This window comes from Manduca sexta, chromosome 10 (assembly GCF_014839805.1).
Source record: "Manduca sexta isolate Smith_Timp_Sample1 chromosome 10, JHU_Msex_v1.0, whole genome shotgun sequence".
NCBI lineage: Eukaryota > Metazoa > Arthropoda > Insecta > Lepidoptera > Sphingidae > Manduca > Manduca sexta.
In genome coordinates this window covers 1822481-1837756 of record NC_051124.1, presented here as the reverse complement: position 1 = coordinate 1837756, position 15276 = coordinate 1822481, and the positions used below count along the sequence as shown (strand labels likewise).

General features: G+C 34.6%; 1 protein-coding gene across 1 annotated transcript in view; it reads right to left on the bottom strand.

The window, feature by feature from the left end:
• The window catches only part of LOC115441799, a 175845-nt gene that overhangs the window by 10154 nt on the left and 150415 nt on the right, over positions 1 to 15276 (bottom strand). Inside the window, exons 4-5 of the mRNA XM_030166705.2 lie at positions 9750 to 9958; positions 9069 to 9241 (exon numbers count right to left, since the gene is read on the bottom strand). Of these exons, the coding sequence (XP_030022565.1) occupies positions 9069 to 9241; positions 9750 to 9958 (382 nt within the window). The remainder of the gene's footprint in view (positions 1 to 9068; positions 9242 to 9749; positions 9959 to 15276) is intronic.

The following is a 15276-nucleotide window of genomic DNA, read 5'->3' as shown; positions in this document are numbered from 1 at the left end:
TGTATTATAAAGATCCAAAAATATGAGTGATAGCTCATTCGATTTGGATAACATGACGTCTAGAAAAATAATCTTTAGTGTTCATTGGCACTTAAAAAATACAATTGTTATTAAGAGGATAAAGAGGTTCTTCGATAACTTAAAAAATAAGAAATAAGGAGGAAATTTAATTTAAATCCTCCTTATTTAAGAAATAAGGAGGAAATTTCCAATTTAAAGAAGAAGACGCCCGAAATTCTATCTCCTTTATTAATAATTTTTATTTAATGCCAAAAATATAGACGAGTATAAATAATTTATGGATAGGCGATAATTTGTTTTATTACAGTAATATTGCATAGCCAACATTTTTATTGCTGCACATGTGCAGTTTAAAAGTGTAAAGATTTCACATTAATAGGGTCTTTGTTAGAGGACGACATTTTTTTATGTTTTTGTTAACCCCGGTTCCATGTCGACGCCTTTATCGGAAAGCGGCGTCCATTGTTTATTGAATTTAGACGAGTTTAAAGATTTTAAGTAGTGGTAATATGATTTCTTACTAGAGTAATTAACTATGTCGGCGCGTTTGTAAGATCCGCTTATAGACGTTTAAGTCCCACCCAGTTTAACCCAGAGGTTTCTGTTATTATTGTTTCTTTTACAACTACATAATATGTAGCACTGAATTAAAGTAGAATTACAATCCGATTTAATGCAAATTTGGGATTTTTATCTCAATAAAATGTGTGCAATTATGGAAAACAAAGCTGATTTTTTTACTTAATTTGGATTATTTCGTACTTGACCCACGTATTTTGTGTCGGCCGCACTGGCGTTCTGCTCCCATATAAATTTTATTATTTTGGCACTGTAGTCATTACGTTAAAATATTATTAGAATAATACATTTTAGTAATTAATATATAATTTAATTGTATTACAGAGAACCACTGTCCCTCGATGTATACACTAGGATGCGGATGAGAGCTTCATCGCCAACCGATCCAGAGCGCACACTCTACTCAACCTGCCTGCTGAGCGTATCAAACTTGTAATGAATACAATTAAATCATATCACTGAAGTAACAAAAAATGTGTTTTATTTACATAGACTTTCTACGAAATTTCATTTTACATGTGTATCTCATTATTTATTGGTGTTGCAAATATATTATCTACTATATTCGATTTTAACTTTTGATAATTATATATCGTAGCGATATGTGCGTGAGCCTCATCGACTGTTTCACAAAACGAGCCTATTGAAATAAATCATTTTATTTGAAAGATTTGATTGTGAGATTTAAAAAATTATTTACTTTAAATATTACACTTAAAATGAACTCTGCAAATATAAACGTTATTACATTTGGAAGGCATCCCGAAAAAGTTAAGTAATCAAAAATCTTGTTTAGTTATCTCTGAAAATAATTACTTACTGCAAATATTTTTTTTCAAATTTTCTTATTTTTAAAATTTTTCCTTTATATCCGTAAATGATAATAATAACACTTACTTATGTAAAAAACAGGTAGTTATATCTTTTGACGAATCGTGAAATTATTTGTATGAATTACTCAGCCATGACTTTTCTTTCTTATTTTTCTTATCAATGAAGGGTCTAAAATTATTATTTAATGACTCCAAGTTACTAATTTTTGGCACATTATTATTCAATAAGTTTGAGGTTGGTTGGAATTTATTCGAAACATAAAACCAGCGCCCATACAAAAAACGGACATGTCCTTTAAAAGTAAATAAAATGTTCAAAAAAGCATAAAAACAATTGAGAAAAAATATAATAATTTATAATAATGAAACGAATAACAATAATTTATGATTATGTGAATGATTTAACGAATTAAATAAACTGTTTAAGTAATTTATATAATTCAAAATTCAATCATAATATGCAGCTATTAAATCGGTAAAAAATCAATAACTGTAAGTTGATTATAGACTTTGGGTTTTAACTCAGCGAAAACTAAATAATTGGCTAAAGAAAGTAACTAAAATTTACAAACTGGACATGTGCAGCAATAAAATGTTAGCCTTGCAAATACTACTGTAATAAGAATTCAAATCTACGCCTACACTTATAATCTTTAAATGCCTCTAAATTCAATAGCATAACAATCGACTCAGTTTAACGATAAATGCGTCCACGTAAGACCGGTGTCAATACAAACATTGATAAAAATGCGCTCTTTAACAAAACCATTTTTATGTGATATATTTATTCTTTTCAAACAACATCTGCAGCAATAAAAATGTTGGCCTTTCAATATTACTCTAATAAAAGCATATTACCACCTACACATAAAATCTTTAAACTCGCCTCAAATTCAATAAATAATAATCGCTGCATATCGATAAATAGTCCAATTAACTACTTCAAAAAGGTGTTAAATAGTTCAAATTAGGATGAAAAAAAGGTATTTCGTTATTAACTCAAAAACTATTCATATTTAAGATAAAAAAAGATCATTAAGAGGAAATAAAAAACAATATCTCCAAGAAGCTAATAATTTTAGGTCAATTATTTTAACTTTAATGTTAATACATAATATTTGTAAATACAGAGATTGGAATAAAATGTTATCGTCTAAGTTTTTGAAATAAAATAAAATAACAATTCAAATAATAAAATCTATTAACTATGATTTATTATTATAATGTGAATTATTGAACGAATTGAATAAACTGAACAGTTTAAATTTTTACGATTCAAAATTCAATCATAATATTATGCAGCCATTGAATTTATTTAATAAATTAATTATAGACTATGGGTTTAAAGAGACCGAAAACTAAAAAAACGGCTTAAAAAAGTAGCTAATCATAATTTACTAACAAAATATAGTTGTGACAAATATGGCGGAAATTGCTTTAAAATGATTATTTTTTGAATACAACATAAAGTTTGGTTTGTTAAAAGTTAAAAAGAAGGTAATCAGGCATATAATATGATGATATAAAATAATTAACATAATGTCGTTTCTTATTTATTAAAAAAATAATTCCAAAAATTTTAACAATATAAACACTGTAAATCGCGATTGTCTCCAAACTATAAAACTTTTGTTATTACGTTCCTTACGCCGACGATATGCATCTTACAAGTATAGGAATTATCGTCATAGCATAGACGTGCGCGCATCAATTTTAATTTCGTTTTCTATTATACACTCAGCAGCGGTTCGGTAGTGTTACGTAACGTCATTGCAGGTAGCCAACAGACTTACGACTGATATCGATCTATGCAATCGATCCCAAACCCCGCCTCCCAAACGTAGTAAAACAAATTTGCCAAGTTATTTTGACCCTTAGGGTGGTCGACCGCCAACTTTGCTGATTGTACGTGGGCCACTATTTTAGGTTTTATAACCTTGTGTACGGTGTTCGCTATCCGGACGGATATAAAATATATCTTACCACCAGGGAAATGCCACTAAATTGTTGATTCTGTGCATCTCCTAAATTACACAATATTAATTTGCAACTAATAACTTTTGTAGTTTAAAATTCTCAAAAAGACAAACTGATTTTTTAAACCGATTATTCGTAAATCTTCGCATACTTCCCTTAAATTGTGCACCGCAAATGTATGGCACGAATGCTCAAGCTCAAGGGAGGGCATGAAGTTGCCTTATTGATCCAGGTAATTTATTATTTGCATCATTTTCACTGCTTCACTCCGATCCTCTCCGTTTTACAGTACAATTGTTTACTACAAATGCTACAACACTACAACGCTACAACCACTCTATTGTACTAAAATGCCAACCGACTAAAAGCATATTGTTCCGTACATATTTAATGTGCACGCCATAGCGAGTCCGAACGGCTATCAATAATTCGCGCGGTGGAAATTGAAAACGCTCGGTTTGAACGCAACAATAATCCCCTTCGCGCTTAATCGCGTCGTTTGCATGCCGATACTGTGTACAGTTAATGGACTGTTTTTTTTATAACTCAATGTGACACGTGTGGCAGTTGGAGTAAACTTTGACTATAGACCGAACAAACATGTGGAGATGTAAGCACTAAGCAAGTTGCTTTCTTTCTTTGAACCCTTCAAATAACAAAGTATCGCGTCTATGCACTCTTCAACCAAAGACAAGTGTTGTTTCATGCTTAATAATTATGCTTATTACACCGCCGAAGACAGCGCGTAATGAGCTGTGAATCGAGAGGTCGCGAGCTCAATGTTGGTTCAAATGTTTGTGTAATTTGCCAATATTCCTTTCGGGACTGGGTTTTTATAAGTACAATCCTGCCTAATTGTATTATTGATAAAAACGATACTAGACTTTTTTGATATAGCTTCAGGACCTATGTGTATGTCTTGGTCGTTTATCTTATTTATATTCAAGTTATTCATAAAACATTTGCAATATAAAGGCCGTTCCACATCAAAGGGCAACAATCGCAACGTTTCGCGGAACTGTTGCAACTTTTATTATTTCCCATTGACGAGCTCATTAGAGCCGTGTTTGTTCTGTTAAAGCGCGTAGCCTCGGGCCGAGCGAACGCGTGCCCTAAGGTATAAAACAAAAGCGATAGAAGGTATGGAACATAAATATTCTTAAATGCAGAATTCATTTTTGTTTATATTATTTTATTAATTTTTTTGTAGTTACTAAAGTGAATAATTATCGTTTTTGTCATATAAAATGGAACTTGTCAAATAAATAAGAAACCAAAACCATAACTACTAATGTAAGAGAAAATTATTCCGGGTTCAGACAATATAGCGACTCAAGAAGGGAAATTATCTAGCAACCAACACAGCTGCTTTGGAAAAGAAACTACTGGCATTCCGCTATTTTCCTTACCTCAATAGTGTTGTGGTGTAATCCACCAGGAATTGTATAGGGCACGCGTGTGTACCGAGTGCCTGGCGTTAATAATTAAATTACCTACCGCGCGCGGTTTCTGTAACGCCGCGGGGCGGGCCTCGCGCTGTGAGAGCGCCCTTATATCATACGTTTTATTTGTATTTTTTTTTTTTTTTTTATATTTTATTTGTTATAGGAGAAAGTATTTAAACATTTAAAAGAGATGGTAGGTGTTCACCGCTTATGAAAACTCATTCGACAGAGACCAAGGTAGATTTCTGGCTTATCACATGGACGTCCTGACGGGGGTGGTGAGAGACAATAGTAAAGCTGTCATTATATACCGGTTTTATGCATGAGATCAACACCACTCCAATATTCAAGTTCTAGAAAATATTACAGCTCAACTCTACCAAGTAAAAATTCTTCTAAAACACTTCAAAAGGCAATAATTTAATTAAATTCATATTATTCTGTTTGTGTAAAATTTCGCACGAACCGTTTGATCGCCATCTTTTAACGACTTAATGGAGTTCGCGCGGAGTTTTTAAACAGATTTTTATTGAGATATCGAACTTCAAAGGGCTTTGTGAATTTCAATTTTATTTTATTCCTCGCAAGTATTTCTCTTGAATGTTCAAAGAGTTGCCAACTGACTCGATTTGAGTGTTATAAATTGACTATCAATTTTGTATTTTATCAGTTTAGTGAGTTTTTCAAAACGTTTGTAAAAATATTTGTCAGTTTTTACGAAGTCTTTGGTTAAGTAGAAGCATATTAAGTGATGTTTCCTAACACGATTTAAGTAATAGATCCATCAAAATATGGTTAGTGCCAGCAGACAGTCCTAAAAAAATTACCAAATCGTTAGTGCAATATGCTTTAAAAAGTGTGGAGTTCTGAGCCCAAATTAAATGTAAAAGACATAGATGACTAGTAGATCTTTTTAGACATTCTCGATAAAGATATAGAAAACTAGATGTTTCTAGACATTGCAATCATTTAAGTTCTGCTTCCAAAGAACATTGTTTACCCATTTCAAGCTATTATCGTTACCATCAGGGGTGGTATGTTTACGTGGTTTTATAGTGTCCTCAATTAATTTTATAGCCAATAAATATATCGGGAGCTGGATAACCATCCCTTGTCCAGCAATTTGTTGATTAAACGTGGATACCGAACACACACGGCGTTCAGGTGTTTATGGTGTTATATGTTTATGTCATAGTTACCTTGTGATGTTAGTTCGATTCTCAGGTTAGGTCAATATTTTGTGTGGGTTTTAGAAGTCAGTGGAAGTTATAGTATTTTTTTCAGATTCCTATTTGGCATTATATATTTTTGAACCGTGGACAACTCATAAACCCCATTTAAAAATATATATTAATGGACTTGCTTTTTAATTTCATATCCCAAGTTACGACCTCTTAGTGGGTTTATTAACTAATTATTAATACCAGCTCTGTATCATATACTGCCCACTGCTGGGTACGGGCCTCCTTTACTATTGAGAGGGTTTACGCCACCACACAAGCCTAAGTCGGGTTGGCAGATTCATATACGTTTGAAATTCTTATTGATAACTTCTCAGGCATGCAGGTTTCTTTCTGATATTTTCATTCATTGTTAAAGCAAGCGTGAATTGATGAAGAATACACATATAATTATAAAAGTCAGAGATGTGTTGCTTGATATTCAATCTGCGGACTTTCGTCTCCGCAGTCCGTTTCACTCTTATGTTAAATTATTTTTATAATTTCCAGGGTATCAGGCAAAGCAAACACGTGAGACTTGCGGATATTATTCCTGTTTCCCAAATTTGTTTAACTTAATTAAACGAGTTCTTCAAGTGGCCATTATTATAACTGCGTTGATTTTTTACGGTTGTAGGATAATTGAGGATTCAGTATTTTAGGGGAATGTTTATTTTTCCTTTGCCAGTTATTCTTGGACTATTTAATGGTATCAAGTTGTTAGTGTAATTTTTTAATAAAAATCTTTGGAGTAAGGATGTTAATAGCCAAAGCAGTCAAGCGTTGCTAATCTTAATCACAAGAATAAAAATGGGATGATTACATCATATTATCTATACTAAAACTATAAATGTGAGTGTTTGGATGTTTGTTACGCAATCGTGCAAGAACGGCTGAACGAATCTGTATGAAATCTGCCACAGAGATAGATTATAGTATAGAATAGCACATACACTAGTTTTTATCCCGGGAAAATGTGTATGTGTCCTAGAAAAACTTTGCCGCCGCGACCAAAAATAAATTAATTATTACCCTTCTATTTCCCCCTACTTGCCAGCCCGAGCTGGTTACTTCGGTTTGTACCTTGTCTTTTGTATAAACTTTATCCCTAATTTAAAATGTCCATAGTTATATAAGTAATTTTAATAGTTGTTTAGAAATAATAATTATTCTTATTCTTTGTTTTGACGTATCATAAGTGCAACTTTGTTCGCCTACGTGATAAATAAAGTATTTTATTTTATTTTATTTTATAAATGTTTTATTAAAACATTGTAAATAGCCTCACGAGTCTATACTTTATACCTAACTATAATTCCTCCCGAATGAATACTTTGAAGAATCTAACTCTAAATTAAAATAATGCGAATCTTCAATTTATTCAAATTTCTATATAGTTCAGGCGTTCTGTACCAGCGATTTTACATAACATTTCAACAGACATTCGGTCTGTTATTCCCAGTTCGACAAGCAATTAAGAAGTCAAAGGGGTAACTCTGAGGAGAGGGGGGGACTGTCCCGCAGACTAATCGTGCGGCGAAGGTAACTTGTGAACTAGTGGCTCCGGACTAGACGGAAGCCACGAAGTGTATCGGATTAAAATGCTTAGTTAGATCTAAATGCAGATATTGGGCTATTTTGGATGCAAAGTAAGGAAAGTTGTATTGATCGAGGCAGTGTCTTGTTTTTAGTGGAATTTGGCAACTCTGAAGACATTCAGGGGCATTTTGATAAAGTACGTCAAAATTTCGTCATCTATGAATACGCACGCTCTAAAATATTGAAATGAGTGCAGTTTTTATGGTTTTATAAATAAATGATTTTTAATTTTGTAAATATCATTTTTATGAATATATTTTATAAGTTTAGGATATTTTTTATTAATTTTATTGTTATTGTGCGAAATTTAATTCTATTTACTTTCTTTTTATTGTTTTATTTATCAATGCATGGCTAATAAACAACATTAAATGGCATAGTTCAATAATAAAGCGTACAATAATTAGAATATTTTACTGAGGAACATAATAACCGAAAAGAATTTTCTACTAAAAAACGCTTTGGAGTAAATAACAAAGGCGTGAAATCCGACTTTAAGCGGGAAAAGCGCAGTCCGATTTACATAAAGCGCTCCAAACGCTCCGAATTGGGTCACACGAACGAGCGTGATGTATTGCCGTCGGCTCCCTCCGCTGGTCACTTATGTTTTAAGGAAAAGGGTCTGATTGCTGATGGATTGATGGAATTTTGACAATTTTCTTTTTAATGGCGTAGTTGTATTGAGTGTGCGTTGCGACAATTTTGAGGTCTGGGTTTTGAATCCCGGCTCGGGTAAAGTGATATTGGTTTTTCTGCTCAGTAGCAAGCTGGAGTTCGGAATTTGTTCCCGATATGACGGTAGGATCATCGCCTATGAATTCGTCAATATATAGGGACAATCAAAAGCTAATATAAAGAAATATCACAACGTTGTTCAATAACCTAATTTCGTGTCAGTGCGCAACGACACGCGTGTTTTTGAAATCCAAAATTGCCACGAATTGTTGCGCGGCCCGGACATCGTACCCAGAACCTCACGGAAAATACCAGAGTAAACTGAGATAATACTTTAATTTATTACTTGCGTATAAACGCGTGATAAGAGTTTAAATAACAATTCCTTGTACTCATTTATAATGAGCAGACGTACGTTGTTTCCGCGCATTAAAACGCAATTGAGTGTTTGAAGGTTTCTACTAATAGACTTGATGTGATAATTTGTTGGATTTGAATAGAGGCTTGATGATTTTTTTTTATAAATGATTGACGAGACGAGCAAGAAACGCCTGATAGTAAGCATAACGACTGCAAGAACAGTAGCAACACTGTCCAGAAATATCATTGTCATTAAAGATGTCCACTGCTAAATAAAGGACTCGCCCAAAGATTTCTAGCTTTGGCCTGTGTCCAGCGATTTTTTGCGACCCCAAATTATGCAATGGCTTACTCCTTACCTGAGTAGTTTGACGTCCCACAAAGCGAGCACCTCCGGAGGGCGAGAGGCGCAGAGAGCAAGCCGTGGGCCGCACACGTGCAACCGCACCGGGCCTGCGCGCACGCCGTTTGACGACGGAGCCGAGATCACTACAGCGGCAAACTCCCGGCTGCTGCCCAGGTTATGTTGCACCTGGAAAAGTTTAGGAGTGAGAGCATTTGTCGGTCTGAAGGGGTATTGTTTACAGAAATGTTCACGTAAGTTGTGAAAAATTGGGAGTAAAATGTACGAATCTTTACTTACTGCTTTTCCTACATCTAACTAAACTGTAACTTGACTAGGCGAAGAATACCAGACTGGTAATAGTAGATAACATACGTACGAATCTTGAATTACTGTTTTTACTAAATTTCACTCTACTGTGCCCTGTCAAGTCGTAGAGAATACCAGACAGGTAAATAGTAGATTACGTACTTCAGATTAATAACTATAGAAAAATAGATAAAGATTTTGAAATGGTACTCCCACATCCTTGACATGTATTATCTATGATTGAAAGCTGGACCGCGGTAGTACCATTAACCACATAACGCCCGCCGTACATTTTTTTGCGTCTTTACCTCAACGCTTCCAGCTTGTCTATCACAATTATTCTAAAATGGAAACATTTCCGGCTTATATAAAAAATGTGGAATCTAACCTTAACTCGCCACTGTATTAATCCCTCTCTGGTATCAAAAGCCAAAACGGGCACGACGTCTTCGCACAAGATAGCGAGGGTGTTGGACTCCTTGTCAAGCGTGAACCCTGACTCGAAGCCCAGGTACTGCTGCAGGGAGAGGGAAGCCTTCGTCTGCCCGTTCTTCTGACGCTCCTTCAGGTCTTTGTATAGCTGGAGATGCACGCAATCTGGGGAGAGATAATTGACGATTAGTGTTATAGTAAAAACCTTGAATCTATTATTATTAAAGTGAAAAATTATTGAATATCGACAATTGGAATATGATGGTGAAGATATGTCTTTACCATCAAAAGAAGGAACTATGGTTCCTCCTGGCATAGAGTTGCTGATTAGACTTAATAAGTACTGAACAGTTATTGGCGTAGCTACAAATTTTCTCTAGGTGACAGCTGGCGGATGCAAAAAAAGCTCGTTAAAATTAACGAAAGACACACGACGCCTCTGTAAATGCGAGGCTTTTCCTATTGTGGGCAAAGCCGTTCCTATGATGGGCGCCCCTAGCTTCGCTTATGTGGATAGTGTGTTATAATGTAGATTAAAGGACATTGCTCTTTGATGATGGCTACATTACTACCTATAGGTGCATCAGCTAACTCCAAACCGCATATCGTTATCACTAGAAGCCATTGCCCAATTTTCTCAGTTTATGGTGGCCAATCTAATCAAAAACGTATCTCAGTTTAAAGTAATATTGCCAACTCCAAATTTCTTATTGATGTTACTCAGAAATATGTCTTCTACGCATTATAATATCTCCAACATGTCAGCGCTACGCAAGCCGAAGTAGTGAGGGCTTATACCCCAACATTCGATATTACTTATTCACGTACGTTACGATCCCTTAGGTAAATAGAAAACTCCCTCGAGGACAAACGTTCAGAATTTACGGTATGTATTGATATACAGTGGGTTTGGGTAAAGATTCTTCGAATGGTGGCAAGTTTAAAATGTTAATATATATTGGTGCCGTGGCTTTAATTTTGAAGCCAAACACTGTGCAGTCGGTTATTGAAATACTACTTATATTTGTTTAATGTTTAAGATCTGGGCATGACAAATGCTAAGTACAATCAATCTTTCCACTGTTTATGAACCACCAGGCGAGCAACTCGTTCATATCATTCCAAATGATCTGAAACACCAATCAATTCCACAACGTTAAACTGTCCAATTCAACAAATATTCCAAATTCCATTTCCAGACGGACGTGATTCCCGTGTACGCGCAGTCAGCGTACGTTCAGTCAAATTGACACGAAGCGACGGATTTTATTGTATTTTATGACGCGCGCGTATTAGAGCCCAGAGCGGAAAACATGCCTTGAATATTAACGGAGTCGATCTTTGTGAGGGTTTGGAGGCGTCACGCCTTTTTCAGGGGTAGGCAGAGATGTTTTTTGTAGATCCTGCCCATGCCACTGGGTGGCTATTGCCATCTATCCCTGCTGAGTTGAAAAACTTTGTTAGACCTAATTGACATGAATAGGGTATTTTTTGTAGTGTCATAGTTTGACACGAAAATACTGTTCATTTGGGATATTAGTTAGAATCCCGATATAGAGTGAAAGACTTGCTGTCACGTGCGGTCTCGGTAAAACCGAATCTCTCTTTTGCAATGTTGGTTACATTAATAATTTCTCTGGATATTCTTTGTGATCAGATTATTCTGTGATGTTGCTTGTATTATTTTAAGACTATGTCAATAATAAGAACTGAATAAGTTCGAACTATCTTGGTTGTTTAGTGTTGTATGTGCTATTGGGAAATATAAGTTATTAAATGACCCTTAAATACAAACTAAACATGCTACCAAACGTGACGACGATCACGCAACAACTGATTTAACTCTCACGATATACTTGTATGAAATAATTAAAAAACACGACGTTAATATCATGTAACGGTCAAGGAATATAGAATGCTATCTAAATAAATAGTTGATGGAATGATTTCATAATACATTAATTATGAGCTATTGAGATCGAAGTCTTGGATATGAGAAACTTGGTCCCAAAATATAAGAACAGATTTTTATTTGTTGTTTGTCCGAGACGAACTTCGTACTCTTTTACATCTGTCTCATCGCACGCTATGCCATGAAGGCTGTCTCGTATACACGACTTAAAGACAATAAGGTAATAGTTGAATATTCCAACTCAAAATGCATTCAAACCTGGTTGCAAGGACCAAAAAATTAGTCGTAGAAGACAAATGTAGTTTTGTTCTATTTATTTTGTTCAATTAAAGGCGAAATTAATTTAACAATTATAACTACCCTAACATCAAATAATTAATGAATTCATCAAAGCCCTTAACAAATATGTTCACACATTCACACACATGCCTATATCTATGCAATATATGTGTATGCGTGTACACAAGACTTGTGTAAATTCAATTTAAACTATCGAAACTAACACAAAGCGGTTACTACAATCACAAAGGTTCCAAACGCAAATTACCAAATTCCAAATTCAAACATACACTGATTACAACCGAACGTTTTCGAGGATTACCGAACACAGCCGAGTCACGCCCCGCCAATTAGAAAACGGCCCTGATTTAATTCGAAAATGGAACACTCGATTTTGATGTAGTGGAAACTGTCGTGATATCCATTGTTCGCATTTAGTATGTGATTTTCAGTCGTACTCCATTGAGAGGAAAGTTCAAAATCTATTTGTACGGAAACGGTCGAAAGTTAGCGAACAAACAGCAAGGCAGAGAAGATAATAGGTGAAATATTGTATGTCATTCACATTTTGACGTTGAAAATTGAATTTGTGCTTAATTCGATTCAAAGTAAAGTTGATTTTGGCATGTTGGTTTTGTAAGTAATTAGTAAATGTGTTCCACTTCGTCCCAATTCGGATGATCTTATACTAATAGGCAATTATAGGATGTCATGCTTTTGTCGTTTTGATTTGTCGAATTCCATTTTTGAATGGGCTTTGTTTTCTTTGTTTTTGAGGTCTTTGTTCTTATTTGTACTTTTGTTTGAGTAGTTTGTTCTCACATAACAGGTAGTAATTAGCGCAGTAAGGTTCATAATAACTTGTACTCATGTACTTACATAATCACCTTATCTATCCATAGGAACAAGATCTTCTTGCAACTACACTTTCTGGCAGAAACTAATCAGAATCCCTAACAAGCAGACATCAAATTACCCATTTTGTACGATAGCGTTAAAAAATTCTATCAAAAATGCTTTCAGGGATCTAATAGAGGTCCCTTCATTACGGGTCCGAGGAACAAGAGGTCGCATTCATTAAGTCGACTGGCTCGATTTTCGTCCGCAAGGAATTTTTGTAGTCCGCAATTTAGTTGATTGCCGTACGCGAGCGGACTAGCTCAGAGCTTTGCGCGTCCTTGTTTTTCCTGGTCGTTGTTTCGGGACTTTACCACATTTTGGTGAAAATTTCGATGGAAAATATTAAAATAGCTTTGACATTTCTGAATTGGTTTGGAAACATTAATTGAAGAGTATGGTTAATGTAGAGCGCTTGTAATTGGGAAAGAATTATGTTTTATTAAGTATTATTTTTTTCTTTAAAAATGATATACGATCTTTGATTTACACAGAAATTTCTTGTACGTTCCGAATCAGGGTTTCTAAATGTTCATTAGGATTGAAAATGTCATATTATAATGAAAAAAATATATATCATGTTTGTACGACCGAGTTATCTATTTTGTGAAAGTTATATCTTTCAGGATTCATCCGTAACTTTTATTTTAATATAATAATTGATTGGTGTTTCCATCCGCTCGCGAGAATAAGTTTTTCTGGGGTAAATATTTTCCCGGGATAAAAGTATAGCCCTCAGGAATAATGTAGCCTCTGTAAGTATTTTTTAATCTTTTTAGTTTAAAAGATTGGATTGATTGGTTCTCTGATTAGCGCGTTCAAACAAACAAACTTAACAACTTTATATATTAGTAGAGGTATACAAATGTTTAACATAATACTGAATAATATATCAGTAAAACTGATAAGCCAAGTTGCACCATAAACCAATAAGCAACACTTTCACTGCATGTGAAATGCTATTTTTCCGCTTTCGATTTCAACTTGACCCTTTCGGACTAGTTTTGGCACTTTCGCTGCTTAACATACGGCACGGGTAATGACCTCATATCAATTTTGTAGAATAAATACATCGCTCTATCAGTTAAGGAACTATATCGACCAGTAAAACTTGACATTAGAAATGACATTGTAATGAAATTTAACCATCATCATCAGCCGTAGGATGTCCACTGCTGAATATGGGCCTCCCCCAAAGATTTCCATCGCTCTATTGGAAGCAGCTCGCATCCAGCGATCTCCTGTGACTTTTATTAGGTCATCTGTCCAACTAATAATGAAATGAATGATTAATTTTAATCTATTCATTGTAACATATTAAGATTCAATCAAATTTGACTCCAACTTAGAAAGCAGTCTGCACCAGAGAAGAACGACAAAGAAACTAGTGTTGCTCTTTTCAAAATTGGTTCGAAAGTATAAAGTAGTTATAACTTTTAACAGTTTGCTGGTAAGTAATACAATAAAAGTTACATTTAGTTTAGAGCAGCTCTTTACGTGCAAAATATAAATGATACGATTCCCATACGAGAGCACATCCCTCTTATGAATCGTAAAATAAGTTGATGATATATTTCTTACAATATAAGATTAAAATAGTATTAATACAATTTGGAATTAGGCACACAGATTCAATAGGTTCAAAAAATGTTATTTATTATAATTAGAATTAAAAGACAAAAGAACATCTGAAGTGTGAATCAAAGCCGCTTTGGCCTGTATTTGGTTTCGCCTTTCTAGCAAAAAAACATCATTCGGCTAATACACTTCGACAAACTCAATCCCACAGGAATGCCGCTATGTCGGAGAACCATCTTACAATATTGAACCTTACGGCTCCCTCGGGATGATGATTGGGTATCTTAAGCTGTCGGCTCTAGGGCACATATTTGAGGCTGATTTAGGCTTTTAGGTAAACTAAAGAGGTTAAGAAATCAATTATAAATTGCGTAAAATATTAGCATTAACTTTGTTTTGTTTTTAGGGAATAAAGTTAGCCGAAATAGAAATAAAATAAGTTCATGCGTTGTCCTTAAAAGAGAGGCAGAGATGCAACTGTACATAGTGTTCAGCTTTACTCAATCATTGTTATGATAGTATCCAGACAGAAATGTAATAGATTTGATTAAAATAACCTCGCAACTGCGTACAAACATTTTTCGCGCCAATCAATCACAATGTGTCACTGTATCGACAAGTTGCGCAAATCGACCTCGACAACACTTTTATCGATGTGTTTATCGACGTTTGACATAGTGGCGGCACACGCCTTTTTGTAGGGGTCGGGTGCAATGTTTGTCAAAATATTATTTCAATTTTAATAACTCTCACTGCGGGCTGTCTACAAATAGCTTTAAATTTAATAAATAAAGTCGACCAATCGTCCAATTTGTAT